The sequence below is a fragment of the Apus apus genome, chromosome 1 (genome assembly GCF_020740795.1).
Source record: "Apus apus isolate bApuApu2 chromosome 1, bApuApu2.pri.cur, whole genome shotgun sequence".
NCBI lineage: Eukaryota > Metazoa > Chordata > Aves > Apodiformes > Apodidae > Apus > Apus apus.
The window spans coordinates 164292274-164318995 of NC_067282.1; the positions used below are offsets into that span (position 1 = coordinate 164292274).

Here is a 26722-nt window from a genome sequence, read left to right on the forward strand (position 1 = left end):
CATGTTGAGGAGGGGCAGGTTTCCCTCCTCTTCCTCCACAACTGAGTGGTAACATTGCCAGAATACTGTGACAGAGAGGGGCCAACTGGTCTTCACAGGTCTAAGAGAATGGCTGGCTCTCCAAAGCAATTTAGCCCAAATTACTTGGCTCATTAGAATATAGTGTCAAATCCTAGATAAAAGTTGCAAGAACTACCAAAGCTCCAACCTCAAAAGAGAAGCCAGTCATCAGGATGAGTTTGCAAAGAGCTCCTTGATTTTGACATGGGCTGACCAGACAGATAAGTTTAAAAGTTCTGTGCTTTTTCCTTTCTCTGAAGCTAATGGTAAAGGCCATTGTACAGAATAAGAAAGTCACACACTACTGAAACATCAGTCTCTACCTTGACAATGCCCGTGGCCCCTAAAATAAAAAAATTCTTCCTCTTTCTCCTCCATTAGGACAAACAAAAACTTATTTGAACTGGGCATCCTAATATGACATTGAAGGAATGATGATCTACTGTAACTAACACATAATCCACATCTGTACAAGCCTCATTGCTAAGCAACAAACAAGGGCTGAAACAATCATTATGTTCACTCTCTTAAAAGACAGAATGCCATCCCCCAGGTAGAGGCATGATAAATGACCACTTTTCTCCTCTTCCACTACATGAATACCTATTATAAGTTCAGTTATCCAGAAAATCATGCTCAGAGGACTCTCTAATTCAGGACTGCAGAAGTTTCTGCAGATTAATTCCCACTTATGCAGAACTGTTCTGCAGGACATCAGCTTCCACTAAAAAAATACAATCCTTGTCTTGACAGGATACATATCTCTTCAAAAAGCATAAACTGCATCTATACTGAGGCACCACCTGATAACTTAACCAGTAGCTTGGACTTTGAAGAAATTTGTTTCATCTCTCTCATCACAGCTCGATTCTTGAGCTCTATAACTCCAGAACTGAATTTATAGGACTCAAAAAAAAATAAAATAATAATTTAAGAAATCCAAGAATTTACTGTTTTGGTGCAAATCAAACAGCCACCCTATGTTTAGTTTACCTTTCCTGCTGCCTCTCAGTCTGAAAATTTCACCATATTAAAGGGAATGCACTGGACTGGAATGCATCATATTAAGGAATGCGCTCAGCTTATCTGAACAGTTTTGAATGGGGTAAAGCAGAAGATGACTGAAAAGTAAAATCCAGAATCCAATTGTGAAATGTGGGGAGATGGAGGTTTAGACTGACAAGGTAATTCACCTAAAGAAAAGTTCTGTAGTGGTTACCTGGAAAGACTAGCTAACAGAATTTAGTTGCAAGATCCACCTTTCCAGATATTGACAAGAAGATTCTACAAAATGTTGCCAAGACAACATAATGGAAACTGAAGACTGGGGACCACACTATGCTGCTTAGAGACCACATTAATAAACGCTTCTCCCGTGGTAGGAAGTACTTCACTGAAATATATTACAGTGAGTACACTTAACTATGATTCATATTTTTTGCACTGAACTCAATGATCCAGTTGTTTTGTTTGTATAGTCCTAATACAAGATCCATATGCCCATTACTCCTATGTGCAATTACATAATAATCTTATGTCCTAACAAAAATACTACCAACATAGCAATTACATGTTTTAGAGTTAAGATTCAGAGAAGGAACAAGAACAGTTTTAAAAGTGATACAGTATATTAACTAATTGTGCTACAGAACTTGGGGAATTCCTACCGCACTGTATCTCACAGTACCCAAGACCTCATTACAACTTGTGCATACTAAAACTTTCTTTATCAGCAGCCATAATACAGTGATTTTTGTCCTCATGCTTGCTGCAGACACCCATTCCTTACTGGATAAGGCATGAAGACAGAAAAAGTGCCCAGTCTTCTCATAGTTCTGCCTGCTAGTGAGCTGACAATAATGACACAGTGGATTATCTCCAATTTGAACCTCCTACACTTGCATGCTCTGTAACTGATTCCTATAGTAGAGGAAGAAAATGTCTCTTGACTGACACTTTATGCATGTCAAATTTTATCACTGAATTTTCAGTTTCAGTTCTGTTTCATCTGAACTTCCCTATACATCCTTGAAGACAGAGTCTAAAAATGTTTCTATTTAGAAATATCAAAAGAAAAAAACCTCTTTACATCTTATACTTATTATGAAGAAATGGAAATCTGACTCCTTAACATTTTTTAAACATCAAAAGCAATGTAGTAGAGTTTAATTTAATTTCTTTTTATGACAAAATTCTAAACAGCTAACATGAAAGCAGTTGAAGATGCTTAACGAAAGCCTTCAGTGCCTTCATGCTTCCACAGCTTGTCACAACCTCATGGTTGTTACCCTTTTTTTCTTCCAGAATTCAAAGCTGGCTCCAAAACCAAGGTAACCCAAACTCATGTTTATTTGCGTATTGAGGTGTCTCCCAAGGATGTGACACAGCAAGTACAACCCAAACCCAAAATGTTTAGGCTATTTCAAATAGATTTGGCAAGGTGCCCTATAATGTACTTAACTGGAACACTGAAACATCATAAACCATATGTAAATATACCAAGAAAATTTATCTCTGAGGAAGAACATGCTCTGTTTTCTAAAACTGAATTTGTAATGCCTTCCTGGATAGCCTGGGGAAAGATACTTGGTCTTTCTCAATTTCATGTCTGCAAGACCGCAATAACTTTACTTACTTCACAGGGGTGTTAAAAGAATCAGCTTGTGTTTGCATAACCACTTTGAAGATGAAAACTGCTATTTAAATGCTAAGTGTCATTTGATAGAAATCAGCAAAAACTAAACACCTGCACAAACCCAAAACAAGACTATCATCTCTCCGTGTACAAATGAGCACATAATCTGAAAGTAGTGCTCTTTCATCCATTGCTATGTCTTCAAAGAAAACAGCAAGTGCTTATGTCGTTACTGCCTTAAATCCTAGTTGTCACCCATTGATCCTGTCACATACATTTCACAGCTTGTAAGATGTGCTTCCTATAAATGTAACACAAATATTAACATTTACAATAAGTGTTATTGACAAAGTTTTAATCAATCAGGCTTTACAGGTGTAACTGCTTTGAAGTCCCCTAATGAAAGCTTTCTTCTGTTTCAAAGTACTGTTTCAACTCACAATGATTTAATACACTCCATACATCTTCCAGTGACAAAATGAAAGAAAACCATCTACATTTCTTTGTCCATATTCATTTGTTTCTAGTTTCAATATATGGCAAAGAACTCAAGGGCTTTGAAGATATCTTAATAAAACTGAGCAAGCAACTGGTTTACACAAACATTAATTAACCAGATATTGGAATGCCCTCCTTCTCTTTCTTCTGCTTTAGCCCCAGCTGAAAGAGCCAATGACTAAGACATAACTGCGTAAGTAAGAGCTACAGTATTCAGATAAAATTATGATGCCAACATTTCCCACAGTTTTAGTAATGCTCTTGTTTCGGAAGAATGTAGACAAACATCAAATTGGGGAATAAATAAGAATTTTCTAGAGTATCAAAGGTCAAAAGCATTTTCTTATCTAGGCATAAATCATAAACTCTCAATCTCAGGCATGACAAAACAGCAATTTGTAAGTTCAGAAGCACTTTAATGACAAAAAATGTAATTTATTAAACCTAATAATTTTGTTATTTTGAATTGAATTTTGTTATTAAAAATCCATTTAAAAACTTACTAGCTCCACATAAAAAGTTAATTGTCTCGACCTCTTTCCACTAGAAGTGATTAGGGTGTTTTTTTATTCTGTTCTTTTAGTTGTGATTTTTGAGACAGGTCAAAAATTGTTTTATCTGAATTTTTGTGTCCTCTATTCTGTCTTTAGTCACAAACCTTGAATATTTCTGATATGAAGGGAAACAACCAGTTATCTACTCTGTAAAATATTTCACATTCAGCACCTTGCACCTTTAATCTAGTGTACTGAAGTCCGGTACTAGAAAAGCCTTTTCCAGCACAGAAATCCACTTTCAACAATTTTTTACCTAATGACAGACACAGCTGAATGTGACAAAACTGCCTGTTTTTTCACAGTTAAGAGGATACATTTTGTATTCTGCTCAAAAAGAGGTGACTGAAGAGCAGAAGAGAAAGCTGCTTAGGTCAGCTGCTGTGGCTGCTGTGCTCTGGGACGAGTGAAGCCTTTCAGAGGGAGAAGAATCCACTCCTCCTTGAGCATTTGAGCATGTTAATCTCAAGGGAAGTTCAGGAACGCAGGACAGTGCAGGGAGAAGCATTTCTATTTCATCTCACTTACCAGACCTGACCATTTTGTATTTTAAAAGTTATACAAATCTGGTTTATTAGCTTGTATTCTATTAAGCACGTGTCCTTTGTCTTGTCAGAAGTCAGGTCAGGAGACACTTGAGAAATTATCAGTGAAGACAGCAGGCAGACCAACATTCATCCTGTTGAGATGCGTATCTGCTGGAGACCTGACCAGGATGAGGCCTGTAGATGAGGCCTTCTTCAAACAAATGGAAGAAGTCTCACATTCAGAGGCCCTTGTCCTGATGCAGGACTTTTGTATCTTCTAGAAGTTCAATACAACAGGGCACAAATAATCCAGATTTATGCAGTGTATTGATGACAGCTTCCTGACAAATGTGATCAAGGAGCCAATAAAGAGGGGTGTTCTGCTGGACATCATAGACATAGAAGAAATGGTCAGGAGCAGCCTTGGCTGCAGTGACCATGAGACAGTGGAGTTAAGGATTCTGAAAAGAGGAAGCAAGGCAATAGCTAGACCACAGGCCCAGATTTCAGGAAAGCAGACTCTAATATCTTCAGAGATCTGCTTAGAAAAATCCTATAGAATACAGAGAAAAAAAAGGTCCCAGGAGAGCTGACTGCTATTACAGGATCACTTCCTCCAAGCTCGAGAGAATTCCATACTGACAAACAGGAAATCAAAAGCAGGAGGCCTGAATGGATGAGCAAGGAGCTCCTGACTGAATACCGATGCAGACACATTTTGGTTTTTTTTTTTAAGAACACAGGTATCAGAAAATACCTTTTAAAATATATTTAGCTTAAAAAAATGCTGTGCTTTAAATATACCCTGAGGTCACTTTTCTCTGCAAGAAAACATTCTTCCTGCTTGCATTACTTTCACTCTTGCTTCTGCTTATTAAAATGTCCATGGAAAGACAATCCAGTTCTACCCACAGACTCAAGAAATAAGTCTGAAAATATCTTCTCACCGTATCTTATAAACATGTTCTAAAACACTCACCAGTCTGCCACCAGTGGTCCAAGACAGGTACCTTGAAGACCTTCTTTGACCATTCTAGTGTGTCCACATCACAGTGCTCACCAGCTACAAATACTGTTCTGAACCTTTAAATAAAAACAGAAAAGTACATATCTTGATCTGGGTGGGGAAAGGAATACAAGGGAACAAATTCAATGATGTCTCTGGTTGGTGTCCCAGAGAAAGAGAAAAGGGGAAGGAGGACTCTTACTCTTTTTATGTTCCTTCCTACTAAGTAATAATTAGTTTCTTGGCAATATTAAGTTATGCTACTTGTTACATCATGTAAAAGAAGCTTTACTTTCTGAATGCAAAGATCTTGGGAGACCAGAAGGAAGCAACTGTCAATGGAAGTAGGTAGACATCCGTTAAGCAAAATGTGAGAAATACTCAGAAGGGGTCAGAAAGAGGTATCACAAAAATTAGTGAAGAAACAGAATAAAAGGATATACCTGTAGCATAACTACTAGTTTTAAGTTCTTAATGATGTTGCATTTAACCAGATTTTAGTATTTTTTGAAGTTTTGACTGATCTTTTTACACGCCTTTGGAAATGAGTTTTTGAATAAACAGTGGGATATAAAGCCATTTTCCTGTGGGGAGGCAGGCTATGTATATTTCTATCTATATAAATACAAAAGTAAAGTAATTCTTCCCAGATAATTCCAATACGAACCACAATCAGCAGCCTTGGGTCCCTGTTCTAAACTTCAGCTCATTTGACTGGACATCCCACAGGCACCTCTGGCAGAAATGCAGTGCCTGGCAATCCTGACAGATGTGATCTCTGTGTTTGTGCCATTAAATTAGGTAATGCTACATAAATGGGTATTAAACCCACACATGGTCTTTAACTTTAGAATCTTTTATCAAATGTTTAGTCACAGTTTATCATTCTTCATTAAGCCCTACAAATTCACTTCACGCCCTGTTTAGAATGATAAGTTCCTCTACATCAATGGCAGCTTTCTTAAATATGACTATCAGCACTCAGAAGTTAGAAATCACCATATATTACTGCATGCTATGACCTTTCTAACACTTGCACCATAACTTTATTCTTGTCATTTTTTGTACTTATGTCCTAAGGAGCAATTTAAAACTCTGTCAAATTGCATATAGTGCAGCCCCACTTTTGATACGGTGTACAGCTCTGGGCCCCACAATTTAAGAAGGATGTTAAAGTCCTTGAATGCATCCAGAGGAGGGCAACAAAGACGGTGAAAGTGCTGGAAGGAATGTCCAATGAGGACCAGCTGAGGACTTGGGGCTTGTCTAGTTTGGAGAAAAAGAGACTGAGGGGCTCATTGCTCTCTACAGCTTCCTGAGGAGAAGTGGGGAGGGAGGTGCTGATTTCTTCCCCCTGGTATCCAGTGATAGGACACTAATAAAATATAAATATTCTATTCCATTCTATTCTATTGTCATGGATAATCATGACAGTAGCCAGACACAGTCACTATACTAAAGAGAAGAATCATTTATAAACTTGCCCCCACACCTTCAATAAAGAAATAAGCAATCCTCTTTGTGTAGAAACACAGAACTTTTAATTTAAATTCAAAATCATAAAATGGTTGTCATTGAAAGGGACCTTTAAGGTCATCTAGTTCCATTCCCCTGCCATAAGCAGGGACACCTCTCACTAGACCAGGTTTCTCAAAGCCCCGTCCAGCCTGGCCTTGAAACACTTCCAGGGAGGGGGCACCCACAACTTCCAACTGTGCTAGTGTCCCAACACCCTCACACTAAAGAATTTCTTCCTAATGTCTAACCTAAATCTACCCTGTTCCAGTTTGAAACCATTACCCCTCATCATATAATTACATGCCCTTTTAAAAAGCTCCTCCCCAGCTTTCCTGTAGCCCCTTCAGATAGTGGAAGGCCACTACGAAGTCTCCTTGGAGCCTTCTATTCTCCCGGCTGAACAGCCCCAACTGTCTCAGCCTGTCTTCATAGGAGAGGTGCTCCAGCCCAGTTTTCCACAAGTTATATGTTCAAATATATGCCCTCCTCTGGACTCATTCCAACCGGTCCAGATGATATACGGATGAAAAAAAATGGCCAGCTATACTCAGATGAACTGCTGATATATATTCAATACTTCACCATTAGTACATGCCTAGTTTTACAGTCCGTGTTGTGGCACCATGGTTTCTATTGACAGCAATGCATATTTTATATATATATATATATATATATATATATATATATAATTTATATGCTGAACTAGTTCTTTAGGCTTCTGCAGTCCACAAAGAACATGAGTCAACTTCAGAGAGTCGCAAAAGATTATGGTTTCATTTTTATGTAACAAAGACAAAACGAAAACCAATATGAAACAAAATCCATGGTCCTAGAGCAACACTAAGACATGACTGGGCTACAATATAGAGACTTTGTTAAGTTACTCTTTAAAAAAATAGCAATAGACATTAAGTTCTTGCATTATAATTTGGAAAGGATGTTCCTGCATTTCAGAAAAAGGAAATTAGGAATGTATGAAAAATCTGGTCATTCTTATTTTGCTACTGATTCAACATGTTCCTATTTAAGCACGATTTTGAAACAGAAATTATCTATTTGGGAAATAAAATCTAAACAAGAGGGGAAACTGAGGCGTAACATTTCTGTTTTTTTCTTTAACAGAAAAATCACAAGGGAAAATTGCATGTCCTTCTCCAGAAGGCTGGTGTGGCAATCAGAAACAATTCAGCCATGCCAATGCCAGTTTGTACCAACCAGGTGTGACCCTTCCACAAGGAATAATGTGAATTTTGAACCCAGAGCTGCCAGGCACATGCTCTATTGCTACAGGAACTTGCTTTCCTTCTGTAGTATCTGCACAGGATGTGCTCATGCCTTCCCTCCCCCAAATGCTCCCTACTTGGCATATGACCAACACAGACAGCGCTTTCATTTTACCCAAAGATGCAATTTAAAACCTCAAAGAGTTGAGGGGAAAGAGGAAATATAAGAGGAAATAAAAGATTTGAACTCTTATTTTCTAGCAAATAACCTCTTTCTTTCTTTTATTGAAAGCATACAAGTATACTCACACTACAGATGACTAAACATTTCATTAACAGGTTGTCATGCCAAAAGAAACTGCAGACACTCTGCTGAGTGCTGCATCAATCCTCAAGGTTTCTGAGATGACAGAATGCCTAATTAAGATATGAACAAAGCTTCATGTGGCCTAGTATCAGACTGGGATGAAAAATACTTCTGCAAAATGTCCCCTTGTTAGGACTGCAGCACACTCTATCACAGCCAGGTCAATGTCAGTGACATTTTGGTTCACTTCAAGTCTTCACACAGTCCATTATGAATGAAGGCAACAGCTGAACAAAAGACTTGACTCTTACCCTTCAGCAATGGCCACAAATGCATTGATTTTGTAAAACATGCGGAACTGTGGCCACAAAAAGAAAGAATGCTTAGATAAGGCAGGCATGAAAAAAAAAAAAAAATCACTTCAGAGGCATGTAAGAAAAAAACCTAGGAGATTCATCTTTTTGTGTACATGAAATCCAGAAAGCAATTTAGGAAATTACGAGAAAAATCAGAGCAAGTAACTCAAGGGTGTCAGAAATGAGAAAAAGAAATGTACAGTTCAGCCTGTCTGACAACAGAACTGGAAATATTCTCTAACAGGGAATCTAGAGATGGACCTCTCATCTAGAGACCACAGACATCCCATAACAAGGCTGCCCAAACCAAAAAGCATACACTCCACTCCTCTCCAGAGGACATACATATCCTGTTAGCATAAAGAGGCAGTCCTTAGAGTGTAAGGACTAGTAACCTACTTGCTGTGTAGATGAAAGGCAGGAGAATGTGAGAGTAAAGCTACATCTGTAGACAACCTAAGTAAAACATGGGATGAAACATCATGAATGCGATAAGCCATATGCCTTAAAATTGAGAAGTGTTTTGGTTTTTTACAGTGACACTTGGCTTACACTTAAATAATTTTATGAGTTTATTGTCTTTTAGATCCATTTACAGATCCATAGTTAGAATACAGGAAAAGAAACTTCTGCAAGTAAAACATGTTGGGACCTCTAATCACCAAGGTAGGCACCTCTACACCATCTAAATATAATAACCTGAGAACAGTTTTATCTATGAAGTAACTAGAAGTAACAATCATAGGGATAGCCATAATAATAACCTTCACAAATGAAAATAATCTTATTGTATATCTAGTTACAAACTTAGGAACGTCAAAAGATCTTGAAAAATGTTACCATATTGAACTTAACAATGCAGATGAAAGAATTCCAACTACTGACATTAAAAAAACACAGTTTTCTGTGCTCAAAAATATAGAACATAATTTTGGTAAACTGATTTCTGAGCTCATCTCCCACATTAGAAGATAATGATTATAATGAGTGTGACCCAAATCAATATCTTACACCTGAATGCTTCTTATTGTAAAGGATGAGCCATTGCATATACTTACAGCTAATAGCTAAATGGAAATTGTAACACAGATAAAAGTTTATGATAGAAGAGAACAAAATATTGTGTAAATAAAAACCAAAAACATATTTAACTAAAAGTTTTTTACTCGTGTTTACATGCAGAGCACTTCTGTTAAAACGGTGTTCAATTTACATTATATGGAATGTTCTGTAACTAGACATGTTAAAAACTTTTCAGCTATGACATAAATATTCAATTTATTAATTCATTGACTTCATAAACAGCTGAAAAATTCTGTTAAGTGTCCTTGTTTTAAACATACAGCTATTAAAACACCAAGACTTGACTTCGGACATCATGTTATCCCCTGAGCCAAAAGCAGAATTCCTCTCTTCTGAATTGCCAGCTTTAATAATCAGATTTAATAATATGCAGGCCTAAGAGCAATCTTACGTTGCAAGGAAGGAGAAGGATTAGGTCTTTGGCTCATTTAAAGCACAAAACCATCAAAAAGAATACCCAGATCAAAGGGCCACAAGTCTAAGATAGCTTAAGGACTATGGAATTGTTTTTTCCAATCAAAGAATATAGCAAGAAAGAGATGGCAACAGTTATAAAAGGTCCCACCATGAACAATTTTTATAACAGTCCACTTGAAACTTCAAAGCATGTCAAGGCACCTGTTACTGCAACAATCTAGCACTGTAATGGACTTTATGGAGAAGAAAGATCTTTCAACTACTTTGTTAAATAAACATGTCCTAAGCTGTTCTTTTTTTTCTGAAAGCCTTCAGTCCTAACATAAAATTCAATAAAATCAAGTTTTTAGGCCTCATTCAAGAGTCTAACAGTCAACTTGAAGCATCACCTTATAGAGGATAGATTAAGGTCCTGACACAATCTCAGTTGTTGAATACAGCATGTACATTTTGGCATTACTCCAAGCACAGAAGAAAACACATCTCCAAACCACTTCCCAAAAGCAGGAGTGTTCACATGGATAATAATCTGAGCTGCAATTTTCCAAATATCATGGAAGTGTTTTTAATTCTGGAATACATATACCAGGGTTTTTTCTGACAAAGAAAAACTATCTGCATTGTGCTAAATAGGCTTTTTGCCTGAAAAGACAGAGAGGAAGGTTCATTTGCACATCTTAACATAAAATGGAAATAAAAAATATTCCTAATTCTTAATGCACCAAAAAGACTCCAGACACCTAAATATGTCAAATAAATAAATAATAGTTTCGGGTCTTCTGATTTTTCTCCATTGATGTGTGCGTTTGTTTTCCTCCCTGAATAGGTTTTACCTCAGTCATGAGGATCCAAGCACTGGAGGTTTGGGTGACAGAGAGATACATAACACAAGTGCAGGTCAGTGTGTGTGAAGGGGAGCTCCACAAAGGCTCTTCAAGAACACAGCTCAGGAGTCTAACGGGAATGGCCATACATGACCTAAAGCAGCACAGAGATGTGGGTAGCAGACAGAACTTCACAATGGACTTCAGTGTCCTAAATTCTGGATCTTAATCATGTATCCTTTAGCAGCATGTGTGAGACACCAATTGTGAGACCATGTGTGAGACATGATAAACTATTTCATCTAACAGTTTTAAATTTGCTACTTTAATTTCACTCTCTCTTGTTCCTGTGTTATGAGACAGAAAATAGGAGATTCTAATCTACTTTATATTCATTATTTCTGCACAGTTTTTATGCAGTCTCATATTTCTTTCTAAAATAAGTGCATTAATATCTGGTATCAGATGAATATGCAAGAATCTCCTGATTCTCTTGATATAAAATCACTGATGGACCTAAAGTCAAGACAGCCAAGCAGACTAAGCCAAGCAGACCATGGGGCACAAACTGCAAATTATTACTTGTATAGTAATGTAATCTATTGAGCTGTTGCCCCATTTCATGCAAAACTGCCAGCTGTCAATCATTTGGAAATCAGACCTAAACAGTTCATAACAATTAAGTCAATTAAAGGATGAACTGTGATTCCAAATACGGGAAGAATTAATGACTCAGTGTTATGGACTTAGCTCATGAAAATTACAACAGATTCAAAAAGCTGAACAGAATATACTCAGGTACACAAGGGTCACAGGATTTGGATGCTGCTAGCTTTTCAAACCCATCAGGCAGCAATATGATACAACAGCCTGCTTAGAAGCACCTTGTGTTATCAAAAGTCAGATCTTCTGATCCTATATCAGTATGTGGTTTAACAGGGCTTTTGTTGGAAAAGACAAAGACCATTAAGTCCAAATGCTAACCTAACATTGCCAAATCCACCACTAAAACATGTCCCTAAGCACCACATCTACAAGTCTTTTAAATACCTCCAGGAATGGTGACTCATCCACCTCCCTGGGCAGGCTGTTCCAGTGCCTGACAACACTTCAGTGAAGAAATTTTTCCTATTACCCAATCTAAACCTCACCTGACACAACTTGAGGCCATTTCCACTTCTACTGCTTGTTACTTCTGCGAAGAGACCAACACATACACCCACCTACAATTTTACAAATTAAATATATCTTTTCTGTTAAGCATAAGCCCTGTTTAAGACATTGGTGACATTTTGTGTCAAAGGCAAACGAATTTCAAGAATTGACTCCAATACCCAAAAAGGAATTTGAGGCATGCACACTAGAACCTTTGGAAAACTCGTGTAATTTTCTGCAAAGGCTAGTGATTCCGCCAAGATCAGTTCTTAACACAAATGTATTTAACTTCTGTGATTTCAAAATAATGCAATTCTACTTATAATTTAACTTACTCCCACAAATCAAGTACTCTCTTGTATACTGGAAGCTGGTATTGCCTACCAACTCTGTACCTTAGCAGTAATTGTCTTTTTTTAACAGGAATTTTAAAAAGTGACATTGACCTTTATCATTTTTTTAATAGATGTTTTCAGGAATGAAATGTACCATGGTGGACAACTCTTTCAGGACTGCCTCCCTGGACATGTGCTTTGGAGCCTCTAGAGTAAGTAAGAATGCATCTTAGCCCAGGTAGCAGAAATATATCTCATTTCAAAGATTCTGCACCATGTAACAGAGAAAAAAGCATGACAGATCAAGTACATTACCAAAAAGTAAAGACTGATTTCAAATGGAAACAGAATTCTCTTGACCTTGGACGGAAAAATCCATCCAAGTAACACTCAAAAGCAAGGATTTTCCTAGGACTTTTATCACCTGTTTGACTCCTTTCTAACTGCACCTTAATTCATAAAATGGACATACACTAGAACTAGCTGGATGTTAATATTGAAATCATCATAGGCTAGACAGACTCATTTAAGAATCCTTCCAAATTCAGTAATACATACCACAGTATCATGCATACCCAACTAGTTAGGAGTCACAACTAGACCTAGCAGGAAGATAATCCTAGTCTAACATGAAAAGAGGCATGCTGGAGACAGTCAAACTTACTGCACTATACTGGTGCTTGGAGAACAGTCACTGGACTTAAGTCAGTATTACAGAAAATCCAGTGTTTTTCATCTATGGGTAGAAAAGACTTTGGATTTTGTATAGTACTAAATGCGTATTAAACGCTGCGCTGGAGGGTTTAGTAAAGAGAAGTCACATAACAGAGAATGACATGGCCCAAAACTGACTGAATTATGAAACAACTAAATTTGTAGACAAATGGAGACACTTATTAACTACATACTGAATATTAAAGACTCCTCTTTACATCTGGGGCAACTGTTATCAGCAAGAAGCCTCTTATATGGAATTTTTATTTGGCCAAAAAATGCAACAACTTACAGAGCAAGTTAGCAGATTTTCCATTAAATGAATACTCTAAAGACAGTCTAAGTTATTTTACTTATTGCATAAAAAATGCTGAGGAACAGCAATCAAATTTCTAGCCTCTGAATCACTTTCTTGTCAATAAACATCATAGAAGGATAGTGCTTTAAGGTCTCAGGTGAGCTTGCTTCGTATTTCAAGGAGGCGTAAGGATTGATGATAGCACTCAAAACAGATGGAAGATGACGAACTTGTAAAGAATAGCTCAGGATTAAATACAGCTTACTAACAAATAAAACTTTCCTAAGCAATTAAGAAAGTGGAGATCTAATCAAGCTACATAGCGTTGCATCTTCCCCTTTGCTTTGGAGAAATGTGATAAAAGTTTTATGACTGAATACTGCCTGTACAGTCTGACACAGCCTTTGTTGGACACTAAGCAAATTATTACATTCAAGATTCAATGTTGTTCAAACCCATATTTTTCATTCCTAGACTGTTTGTCCTAAGATACAGAAAGTCGGTCTACCGAAGTACTAAACACTCACTGACGCAAGTTAGTGTGAGAGGCTATAAACATAATGCTAATAATGCATTTTAACTATATAATGCTAAGAATTCTGAAACAGTGGTAGTTTAGTGGCCCATACTGGGTATTCAAAACTAATAGAAGACTTTGACCTTAATCTTCCTGTGCCTAGTTTCCCATCTGCAAAATACAGATAATACCACTCTCTCATCTCACAGGGAATTTATGAGGATTAATTCAGTCATGATTTTGAAGCATGCTGATAGTTATAAACACCTTAAAAGCATTATGAGGTAGCAAATAGCTCAGTCTTTGGAGCACAAAACCATAAGCAGTTACTAAGTTATGGGGAGACAAACAAAACACTGGGTTGGAAGGGACCTTGAAAGGTCATCTAGTCCAACCCCCCTGCAGTGAGCAGGGCCTCTTCAACTAGAGCAGGTTGGTCAGCACCTCATTCAACCTGATCTTGAATGTTTCCAAGGATCAGGCTGCTACCACCTCTGTGGGCAACGTGCTCCAGTGTTTCACCAGCCTCATTGGAAAGCTGCTGATTAGACAAACACTGAAGATCCTGTGCACTCAATGAAATGAGAGGTCATGTGGGTAAACTGGACAGGATCATGTAACTCAAGACTGTGATACAGGTTATAAGCACAGCGGAGTAAAATTAAGGTTAAACAAGTAACTCGTAACTCAGTAACTTAACCTTAAGAGTCATAATCTTTTTAACAGCTTTCATCTCCTCCAAACTATCAATATAAATTTACAAGCAAATACATCTACTTCTAAGTTTTCAAGAATACTTTTAAATTCTGCTATACAGAGCAGGGTAAAGCCCCAGACACTCTGCTATTCTTAGTTCATTCAGCCCGTTTCTGTAACAAATTACTTCCAGTGTATCCTTAGTTCACCTTTTCAGAGAGTACTGCTTTCCCAAGGCCGCCTCAGGGTCCTGCTGACGGATTGCTCTAATTGCAGTTGGTGAAGTAAAGAAGGCAGCTACTTCATGCTCTGCTAGCACACGGAAATAGGCACCAGCATCTGGCGTTCCCACAGGCTTCCCCTATGGAGAGAATAATTTAATGTCACAGGATAAAAATACCTCATAATTCCTTAACAATTCAAGGCTTGAACACATAACAGTAGCAGTAGCACAGCAACCGAAGCAATTTCAAATAAGACTTTAGAGAAGGCTTTGTTAAAAATGATAATACTGTAAACATATTCACTTGTAGAAATAAATTCACAAACTTTGGGCACAAATTCTTGAAAGAACACATCACATACTAGTTGCTACTTAGAAAAATAGGATGAATGGACAGGGGAAGAGCCACTGGCAGCAGAGGGAGTCATGCCTCCATCTGCCCTTACTGTGAAGCAGCCTGTAAAACAGCTGGAGTCTAAACTAAGAGTCTCTGGACACAGTGGCATTGCAGCTATATCCCCATGCACAGGCCTACAGGACGCAACACCAGCTTTTTTCTTACATCGAAATTTCCTCCCAATTATGGAAAAAATCCCACTTAGCTGCTTACAACTGGATCTTTGGCACCTTTGTTCTGCTAACCAACATGAAGACTATGAAGACTGGAAAGACAACAAAGGCCCCTCTTCTGGTTTAGTGTGCTACCAGACTGTGGTCTGGTTTGTGGTTATTTGTTTTTTTTAAAAAACTAAACATTGTCTTGAACTAGGGGGCACAGCCAGGAGAATTATAAACAGAAGTAATCAGATGTGACATACTGTCACATACATACTATTCTAAGTAGTAATAACAAAAAATAATCAAAAATACATTTCTGTGGTGCTGTAAATATGAAAAGCAGTTAGCACCAGATCATACAATCACAATCTTACGGTATGCAATTACTGCAGTGCATTAACTGCTCCATACACACTCTGTAAGCTTTAGCTCTACAGGTACTACCATAACCTTTTCACTAGAAAGGCCACACCTGGCCACACTTCAACAAAACACCACAAATTAGGAAAGATTCACACTTTTCATACTGCAAATACAGCTTTAACAATGCTTTGCACTAGAAGCCACAAACATGAAGTTTCACTATTGAAATGTCACCATCTTTACAGCAGCTCACCAGTCACAAGAAAAATTCATACCTTCACCATGCTTGTGTAAAAGCAAATTTGAAATAGATAGATTAATAGTTCCGGGGGGAGGGGGGAATCCCCAAGAAATCCCCAGCATATGAAACTCTAATTAATACTTTTCATTTTATCAAAATGCAAAAGAAGAACAGGCATTTGACTATCTTAAAGAATTTTGTAAGTCCACTATTTTTACTCTAATCATAAGGCACTAGTAACACAGTAAACGTCTTCATGAAAACACAAACTAATCAAGTCCTGTCCCCAGATAAAAAAGAGAACTCTAGCAGTGATGCAGGCTCACAGGAATTCATCCCTTTCCCACCTGCTCTCCCCACTGCAACCCGCCCCACTGTTGCTGTGCATCCAGTTGTGCCTGAACACTGGCAAGAGAACCAACCATTTGAAAGATTTAAATAATGCTGGATGCCCGAGGCTAGATGCCTACCATTGTCTTTGCAGCCCTGTGGTGAGACTGCTGGTGAGAAGAGTGCTGCAGCAGAGGATCACCATAAAAGGACAAAAAAATCAAGGCAAAATAGAACACACAATCAAAAAGCCTTGATTTTTAAAGGATGAAGAGGCGGTGAGAAGCACATTGAGAAAAAATAAACAAAAGAAACAGTCCCCAGACAAAGCAGCAGGAAGAAGCACTGCCAGTGCCAAAAAGGCTCTTTTTTGCTAACAGCCTATCCTAAATTACCAAAAAGAAATGCAAAAGAATGCTATTTGCTTGTCAAAAAATGAGATTATGTCCTTTTTTCTCTCATATAATGCACAGTTCCTGAAGAAAAGTATTTTATCAGATGGTCTTTAAGCATCCTCCTTACACACTTTGTAACTACTTTCATGTAATCATTCAAGTGTTAATCAATAGTTGTTTATGAACTTATTCAAGTCCGTGTCATCCCTCTATAATGTTCACTATATCTAAAGATCTGCCACCTGAATTCAAGCCCACATCCCTAACCATCACTTTAACAAATGGTCTCGGACCAAAGATGTCTGTATTTCCATAAAATTCTCATTAATTAATTACACAACTGAACTAGCACCATTTGTAATCATCTTAGACAGCAACAAACCTAGCCATGGGGCAAGACCAGGTAGTCTGCCAGTAATAATGAAAGCTGTAATTTTTAACCAAATTGAAACACTCAGAGCCTATAAAAGGGCTGTGTCTGGCCCTCGAGCACACCCACTCCCTCCTAGGGGCTTAGCCGCTGATGCTCAAGGCCACGTTTGCCATGCTGCAGCATGCAGGTAGGTGTTGTGTACCTAGACACTGCTAAGGCCTTTGACACCATCTCCCACAGCATTCTCCTGGAGAAGCTGGCAAATCATGGCATAGACAAGTGTACTCTTCACTAGGTAAAAAAACTGGCTGGATGGCCAGGACCAGAGAGCTGTGGTAAACAGGGTCAAACATAGTTGGTGGTCGGTCACCAGTGATGTCCCTCACGGCTCAGTTTTCAGGCCAGTCTTGTTCACTATCTTTATAAAATGTCTGGATGAGGGGATTGAGTGCAACCTCAGTAAGTTTGCAGATTACACCAAATTGCATGGAATGTCGATCTTCTAGAGGGTAGGAAAACTCTGTAGAGGAACCTGGACAGGCTGCATCAATGGGCCAAGACCAGAGGTATGAGGTTCAACAAGGCCAAGTGCTGGGCCCTGCATTTTGGTCACAACAACCCCATGAAATGCTATAGGCTTGGGGTAGAGTGGCTGGAGAGCTGCCCAGCAGAAAAGGACCTGGGGGTACTGCTTGACAGCCTGATGAACATGAGCCAACAGTGTGCCCAGGTGGCCAAGAAGGCCAACAGCATCCTGGCCTGCATTAGGAACAGTGTGGCCAGCAGGACTAGGGAAGTGATCCTGCCCCTGTACTCAGCACTTTTGAGGCCACACCTTGAGTACTGTGTTCAGTTCTGGGCCCCTCACTATAAAAAGGACATTGAGGTGGTGAAGCCTGTCCAGAGGAGAGCTATCAAACTGGTGAAGGGTCTAGAGAACAAGTCATACCAAGAGTGGCTGAGGGAACTGGGGTTGCTCAGTTTGAAGAAGAGGAGGCTGAGGGAAGACCTCACTGCCCTCTACAAGTACTGAGAGGAAGTTGTATGGAAGTGTGTGTTGGCCTCTTCTCCCAAGTGAATAACAACAGGATCAGAGGAAATGGTCTTAAGCTGCAGCAGGGCAGGTTCAGATCGGATATTAGGAAGAATTCCTACACTGAAAGACGGGTCAGGCACTGGAATAGCTTGCCCAGGGAGGTGGCTGAGGCTGTGGGGTTTTTTGCAGATGTTTTTTGGTGGAGTGTGTGTGGTTGGTAGTATTTGTTTGGTCAGAGGTTTGTTTGTTTGTTTGGTCAGTTGTTGGGGTTTTTTGTGTTGATGGTTGGACTCAGTGATCTCAGAGGTCCTTTCCAACCACGATGATTCTGTGAAACCTCAGGTAAGACCACTGGGGAAAGTGCAAAGTTGTGAGAAGAGCTAAAAGGAGCCTCTCCTGGCTCAGGATGTGATCTACACTCGGGCCCTCACCCGAGCTCCCTCACAGCCCTGCCTGTGCTGTGCACCTCCAGCTATTCTGAGTAGGACTGCATCTTCAGCACAAGCAGCTAAACCCTCACAAGTGCGTGCGTGGGCATGCAGGACTCTGACAGGTTGATATTTAAATGCCGTAAGTAAGTTACAACAGCTTTGGTTTGGAGAAGCTCAGATCTTGGAGAAAAATTCAGCAATAGAAACGGCGTAAGGAAAGGAATACGAAGTTCCCCTGACAGTCAATAGGAAATAATACCCAAATAATATAGCAACACTTAAAATATTAATTTAGGAAAAAATAATATCTGGTCCAACTGTAATATATTCTCACTGATTCTGCAGAAAAACTTCTCTGGTGCCTCGGCAGCCATTCACAGTTTAGAAAAAGCATAAACAAAAAACTGACGTAAGTGAAACAAGTATGAGAGAGTGCAAATTAATTTTAGAGCCCAAAAAACTGCAAAGAAAATCACCAGAGTTCTCATTTATTATAGAAAAATGTCAAGAAGTATTGCAAAATGCCATTAGAGGCTTATTACTGCATGCAATTTTGATTTTTAAAAATTTATCAATGTACCCAATAAAGCAGACGGTAACTGAATTCAGACTATGCTGACAGACTGCTGAGTCAACTGGGGACGATGAGCAAATGAGATGCATCCACTAGATTTCTGCAGGGATCAGTTCAAGATCTGTTGCTATTCAGTATTTGTATCAATATTGAAGATGAAAATTTATTTTTAAAGTTCCTGGCAATTATATCCGTGGTTGCCAGGAACTGAGAGCACGGTAAACAAGAACAAGGCATTCAGAGAGTGATCTGCCTAATCTAATTTAAAAAGTAGAAATAGACACTTGGACAGGCTCAAATGATGCAAGTAGAAAAGTCTATTATTAACTTACCAAGAGATTCTGAGGCAGACAGACAGATAGGAACATCTTTCTGGAAGTACCTAGATTTAGCATGTAATTTATCATACGTCTACCAGCTGAGCAGATATCCTCAGGCAGAATGTGTTGATGGATAATACATGATTATGAAAGAAGATTCATAGTCAGGCAGCAAGAATGATCAAGGGGATAGAAAAGTTATCCTGTGGAGAAAGTCAGAAGCCACCAGGATGGATTACTGGAGGACAAAGACATTTTAGAGGAGCTTTAATAAAATAACCAACAACACATCCATAACAGCCCAGCAAGTCCCTTTTTGTCTGACCCCTAACAACAAGGGGCTGTTTCATTAAAGATAAATACAGAATTATGAGGAGAAAATTCTTTCTGCATAACAAGTATTATACATGGAATTCACTGTCACTAAAACCTGCTTACATCAAAGCACAGACAAAATCCTGGCACATCAGGATTCAAAAGGGTATGTTCATGGAGCCATTTGTCTTTCTGTTGCTGGCCATGCTGCCAAACCTCCCCTAAGGACTTGAGATGACACATCATACCTAATTCTCTTCACAAATACAGTGAGCATGGATGACAGCAGAAAGATTACAAAAATGGCAAACTCCAGAGGCAGTGCTTGCTTTGTAAGCTGATAATGCTTCCAGAAACTGTAGAAAGTCTGGATGCCCCGGAGTTGCTAACAGCTGTGCCAAATGAGAGTAATTTTAAACCAGTTGCTGCTGTTGTGTACCCTATGGTTTTGGTGCAACCACAGGGACTGGTAGGACCACAGTGAGCATTGTGAGGAAGGCTCCATGTGCACAACAATGACTTGTTACCGCTCTTTGTGGGACAATAGTTCCTTCTCTGTCCTGTAACACTCAAATGAAGTCCTTAATCAAGTCCTCCTTGGCAAGTGTACGCATCTTCATTATCCTAGCTCCAATTCAAGGTCCCAAGCACTCGAACTACTAAGCTGCCTTCTTCCTGACATCACAGGATCACGGGTAGTAGCTAGAGACTTTCTCTTAGCACCATCCTATTGCTTACAGCTTGTGATCCCGTTAGCAAGAGCAACCCAGAGTGGGCCGAGACTTCACATAGCTTATTTATAGCTGAAGTTCGTCATGCCTTGGAGAAAAACAATCCAGGATAGAGGATTAAAAAAAAAACCACACAAGTTTTTCTGCATTCAAAATAATTCATTACTGTTTTTACATTCGTGACAATGGTGTTACAGCAAGTAAAAACTGAAAGCACAGTTTCCATAGCAATTGTTAAAACGACAAGTTGTCACCTACTAAGTAATTTAAAAATAAACAAATCATTTCAAGAAGTGAGGGTATAAAGGCAGCCTACTTTATATTCAATAGTGGCTGTCCAAAGGCAAAGGGGATGAGGTATTTTCTCCTTGTACCTAAACAGCATACTGCTATTCCCTAAACCAAACTCTATCACTAGGCAATCATTTAGGAAAAACCTGGACTACAAATTTATGAATATTCACTATTAAGACAGCTTTCTGAGCAGAAGAAAAATTATACACTATTCCTCTTTGTAAACATTGTTTTTCTCTCTGTGTGTACAGAAGCCTTCCTTTTCTTCCCATTTTTAATCCTCAGAAAGATGACACTGATGTCATAACTGTCTGAAGACCTGGGTGGTGGCATCTCAGAGACAGAAAAATGGTAAATGTACTATTACTGTTTAACAGTGTTCTCACCAAGAGCAAAAATCATGAAGCAGACATGAAGGTAAACCAGTTACTGTCTGATTTTTCTTTAACACTCACTGGTAAAAGAAATACAATTTTTACCCTTTGTATTTTCCACAACCAACACATTTTAATTTCAGAGGTGCCTTTATAACGGCAATAACCATTCACACAGAGATAAAACTTCTCTGCAAGATGACCATGTGACAAATATTGCTGGAGGAATGCATCGCTTTCCTCCCACTGCCTTCTTGTCTTACTCTACACCTGCTAGAAATAAAATCTCTTTGTTGCAGTATTTATTTTCCTGATTCTCTTCTGCAAAATTCATGGAACGATGTTAATGTGACCCAGTGTAACAGTGGTCAAAAACAGCTACTATAATACTATCAAAGTCTTTTCCTTATCTCTGAGAAACTAACATTTTTCTCACACCGCTTTCCTTTTCTTCTTAACTAGCATAGTGGTAGTGAGTTAATCCCTTTGGAATGAAGAATCTAATTAACATCTTTTAGGTATTTAAACATTAATTAGACCATAGTAATTTAATATTCAAGCTAATATGGCATTTGATTCTATAAATGTGCATTTCTTCAACCGGGTGATGTTTTTGCTCCTTGTTATTCAGAATATCAGAGAAGTTAACCACAGTGGTCCCCAGCCTTTAAATTCTATTAATTTAGTGGAAAATCACTGGGGTTTTTCTAGACTAACTAGAAAATGGGTCCCTTTTGTAACAGAATAAAACTTTCAAAGGAATAATAACCATTTATTAATATTTTTTTACTATTTTATATTTTTCTAGTGAAAGTCATTTGTATCTGGAGTTCTCCGTTTAATTATCTGTAGAGATCCTGACACCACTGAAATCCCCAAAATTGCATACCAGAACTAAACTAAGCACCTGGGCATTAAATAAAGGTGGAAAGAGAGTTTGAAAACTACCTAGCATAAGGTAAATTGTGTAAGTTGTAAAATCAGCCTACAAACAAGCTCAGTTTCTTTCTTCAGCTGAACTCATACATTCAGTGTTGATGTACTCCAAGTAGGTATATTATGTATTCATCACCTCCTAAATTTCATTATTAAGAAGTGAAGAAGCTTAAAATAAGATCTTGCTGTTCATGAAGTAGTAATGTAAAATAAAATTTAAAAAAATTAAAAATCAAAGCACTACTTTTTGACTAGTGAATAGAACAGTTGATTAAATCAACTGAAAACTATGGATGATTAAATACATTTAGAAGTGTAAGAAAGTCATACACACGAGGGAAAAAATGAAATTATTATCTATATAGGCATATTTACATACCTTTATGAACACCTATCTGTATATGGGAATGTATAAGTATGACACACACTGAAACTGCAAGGACCAGCTCTTAGCAGCATATGCTGAGATTTCTTACACTCCTGCACATACAGATAAGTATTTTGTCTACAGATAAGATTTTTGTCTACAAAGTCTTTACCCTAAACAGTCAACAATCTTCTATATCCTGTACTGCAAAACCAGAAGAGATCCTAAATCAAGACCTATTATATACTGCAGTTAGTGACCTGAGAAGGCACAGGCCTGTGCTGTTTGCCTATCTTTTATCTTTGCCCAGAGGGTATATCCTGTGAGAGTAAATCCAAGTAAAATAAGAAAGCAAAGATTTCTAGCTTGTGTGGAGACCATATACCAGAAAGTTAACCTCACATATTGACCCATACTACCTAACACAAAAAATGTCATTACCAGTAGCATAAGCAAAGAACAGACATCCTTTTAACAGAGTATATATATAACCTACTTCACACATCTTGAACATACTAATTAACTCTGCGTATGTATACAAATACTTTAAGTTGTTGGGAGAGTAGATTGAAAACTGAAGAACAGCATGTTAGTACTTAATTAAAGCTTACAGTAATGTCCACACATCCTTTTAAGCCTTCACTTCCAGAAAACAGAACCAGGTCAAAATACGTAGTAAGTTTTCTTGCCTAAGGATACTCAATTTCCAAATATTTCACAAGGTCTTTACATACTATACAGATATAACAGCAAAGATTGTTACCATCTGACAGGAGAGGGACAAATGGAGTATTGTGGTATTTAATGCAACACATAGACTGTTCTTCCTCACCCTTTCACCTCAGGAAAAGGCGAGTGAAAAATGCACACTGAGTATCTCAGTATGCAAAGCTACGTTCAGTTAAATTTTTCAGAGCCAAATCTTATTTCTCTTGTCCACAGTGGTCTGTTCTGTCACCACAACAATACAGAAAAAAAAGAGTTCAGACTGTCTTCTTCACAGAAGTATAAAAAGAGCATTGCCATGATCTTTCTTTCATTATCAGCTAACTGAGCCTACACAACTTAAATCAGACATTAAAATCAATCCCCAATTTCCTCAGGGAATGTTTAGGAGTTCTCACAGATGTATCCATTATTGTCCTACATAAATGAACAACATCCAGGAAGAATCTGACCAGCATGACCTCTGAAATGAGCAAAAGGTATAGGACATGCACATACCCATGTACTACAAAAAGCCACCAACCCACCTCTGTATCTGGAGTTATTTGCAAGTTCAAGTACACAATTTTATAGTTCTTCTTGACATTTTCATCCACCTACACAAATATATGTAAATATATGAATTTGAACATACAAACTGTGGAAAACTTACTCTACTCCCTTCTCCACAAAGGGCCACAAAGACGATCAGAAGGCTGGAGCACCTCTCCTATAAAGACAGGCTGAGACAGTTGGGGCTGTTCAGCCGGGAGAACAGAAGGCTCCAAGGAGATCTCACAGCAGCCTTCCACTATCTGAAGGGGCTACAGGAAAGCTGGGGAGGAGCTTTTTAAAAGGGCATGTAATTATATGATGAGGGGTAATGGTTTCAAACTGGAACAGGGTAGATTTAGGTTAGACATTAGGAAGAAATTCTTTAGTGTGAGCGTGGTAAGACACTGGCACAGGTTACTCATGGAAGTTGTGGATGCCCCCTCCCTGGAAGTGTTCAGTGGCAGGTTGGATGGGGTCCAATAGCAATCTGGTCTAGTGGGAGGTGTCCCTTCCCATGGCAGGGGATTTGGAAGTAGATCATCTTTAAGGTCCCTTCCAACCAAAACAATTCTATGATTCCACATAAAGATATATTTAGTTACTAAGGAATCCTTTCTGCAAGAGATTCTGCCTCATGAGTTTAACATATTCTTTCACTTGTCTGTTCTTGTTGAATTTAGCCTTTTTTTCCTAAGACTTCGCCCTACTGCTTTTAAACAAACTCATTCCTCCTTTTTTTTCTTTTTTTTTTTTAATTAGTTGATTACTTTTAATTTGCAATGTCCTAGAAAAAAACTTGCTTCCTAATGTCCTTCAGAACTTTTTTGTGCACTAAGAACCAAGTGCCACTCCTGTAATCAGCAATCTGACACTTGTGATTAACTCAAAAGCTTTCCGAAATCCGCAGTGAGTTGCTTTGTAAATTCACAGGAGCAAGTTGATTCCTCCAGATTATCATATCAGAGACTCTTCAAAAAAGAACTAAGCATAAGCAATTCTGAAACGAGTGGCTGAATTTTATTGCCATAGTTGCACTGCAGATATTCTCTGCACCATGTATTTCAATAATGCATTCATTGCAAGCTTTCATGATCAATACTGACAGCAAGCAAGTCCATAAACTTTATCTGGACAGAAGGTCCATTGAGTTTCAGACTAAGAATAACTATTTGTTGAAGTTTTCTCCAGCTGCTGCAGTCAGTGGCTGAGTGCACTAAGGCATGGGACCTTCTCTGTCTTAGCTCTTACGGGAAAAAAACCCTTGTGCTTTTTGTTATTGCTCTATGGACATCTAATATTTAATAAAAAATACTTTTTTTTTTTTGCAAACCTGCTTTTCTGAGAGATTATTGAAAAATCAATCCAATGCCTAGAAGCTAAAAAGAAAGCTATTTGCCTCAGGCTATAACTGCAAAATTATGTGGAAGAAAAGTATCCTGACAAAAGTTCATTTTCTATTTCATAGAACACCTTAACACAATATCCAGTCTTTCCAGGAGCAGAAAAAAAGTTAACACTTTGAAAAGTTAACCACAAAGTTAAAAGTTAACCACAAAGACAAGAACAAATTCCAAAATACACTTCTAAGACATCAAGATTGCATTTTGTTTCTTAATTTAAATATTTCTGTTACAAAAATTATAAACAGGATTTTGCTCATAGCAACATACACAGGTGTCACATAGGCACAATCTGCTCTTCTACCAGAGAAGTATCACCGGTAAAAATAAATCTAGTATCATGTGAAATAATAGGAAATGTATGGTGTCACACACTTTGCATAGCAAGTAGCAAGGTGAATTAGAGCAAATTAATAAAGCAAAATATGTAATGCCTATGCTCTTTACCTCTTCCATCAGATGGTATTTGAGGTTTATTTTAGACTAGATTTTGCCTTGTTCACTGGACCAAAAAGTTCAAAGTTCAAAGGCTTCTGAGGGAAAGCTACCCCACAGATCTTTCCTCCCTTGACTGAAGGGACCTTTGCTAGGAAGTGTCATGATGTCACTTTTCTCTGTTTCATGCAGGTAACAGTAGCATGTCATTTTAAACTTAGCCAGTAGGCTCCCCCATAAGGTTTCTATATTCCCTGTCTTCCCTATCTCTGGTCACAGAACCAAAGATAATCCAGTGCCTTCTTGTCAAGAAGGGACAGGACCATTCATTATGCTCTCAATGCCAATGAGTATCATCAAAGATGCTGCATACCCTTATATCCCACACCAGTAAAAATGGTGAAGCACAGGCCTAACTGAATTGTGCTTTTACTGAATGCATAATGGAACCATAATCTACATTTGGTCATCCGAAAGACACTGGGCTGTGTGGGACAGACACCATGTAAATGTTTCCAATACCTTTCAAATTCAGGGTATTCACTTTTAGACTGAACCAGCTGTGAGGACAGCTCTGAGACTTCCTTCAGACTGAAACAATGAACGTGGCCTCTGCAGCACCTGTATGCAGAGTTCTCTGCTCTTTGTCATAGGCGGTGCATACAGCAATGCACCTGGGTCAGGACTTTTTCTGCTCCTTCACTGAAGACAGTCATCAACCTACTGAGCATTCAGGTGTGCATGGAGTGGGATGGCAGAAATACCACTGAATATCAATGTCTTCCAATCTGGCAAATGTTATGCAATTATTAAAAAGGAACTGATCTCCAGTACTTCCCTCTGTCCTCAGTTTTTCCCTCCTCCACACTTGTGTGTTTCACACACTCCCTTGATGCCTTCAATCAAACGTTTTGGGTAAATACGGCTAATACAATTATGCTTTACCCCAGCTCACAGTGCAACTCCCTATATGATCTTTCTGAAGTATGACTTGGGGCAGGGGATATATTGCAAAGAACCACTATTTTAACCTTTGCATTTTA

The 26722-nt window shown here is 38.4% G+C and overlaps 1 protein-coding gene across 3 annotated transcripts in view; it reads right to left on the bottom strand.

Moving 5' to 3' along the window:
• The window catches only part of ACSS3 (acyl-CoA synthetase short chain family member 3), an 84899-nt gene that overhangs the window by 30503 nt on the left and 27674 nt on the right, over positions 1–26722 (bottom strand). For all 3 annotated transcript variants that reach the window (XM_051609066.1, XM_051609067.1, XM_051609068.1), the window contains 2 exons: positions 14933–15084; positions 5254–5357 (listed from right to left, as the gene is read on the bottom strand). In XM_051609066.1, the coding sequence (XP_051465026.1) occupies positions 5254–5357; positions 14933–15084 (256 nt within the window). The remainder of the gene's footprint in view (positions 1–5253; positions 5358–14932; positions 15085–26722) is intronic.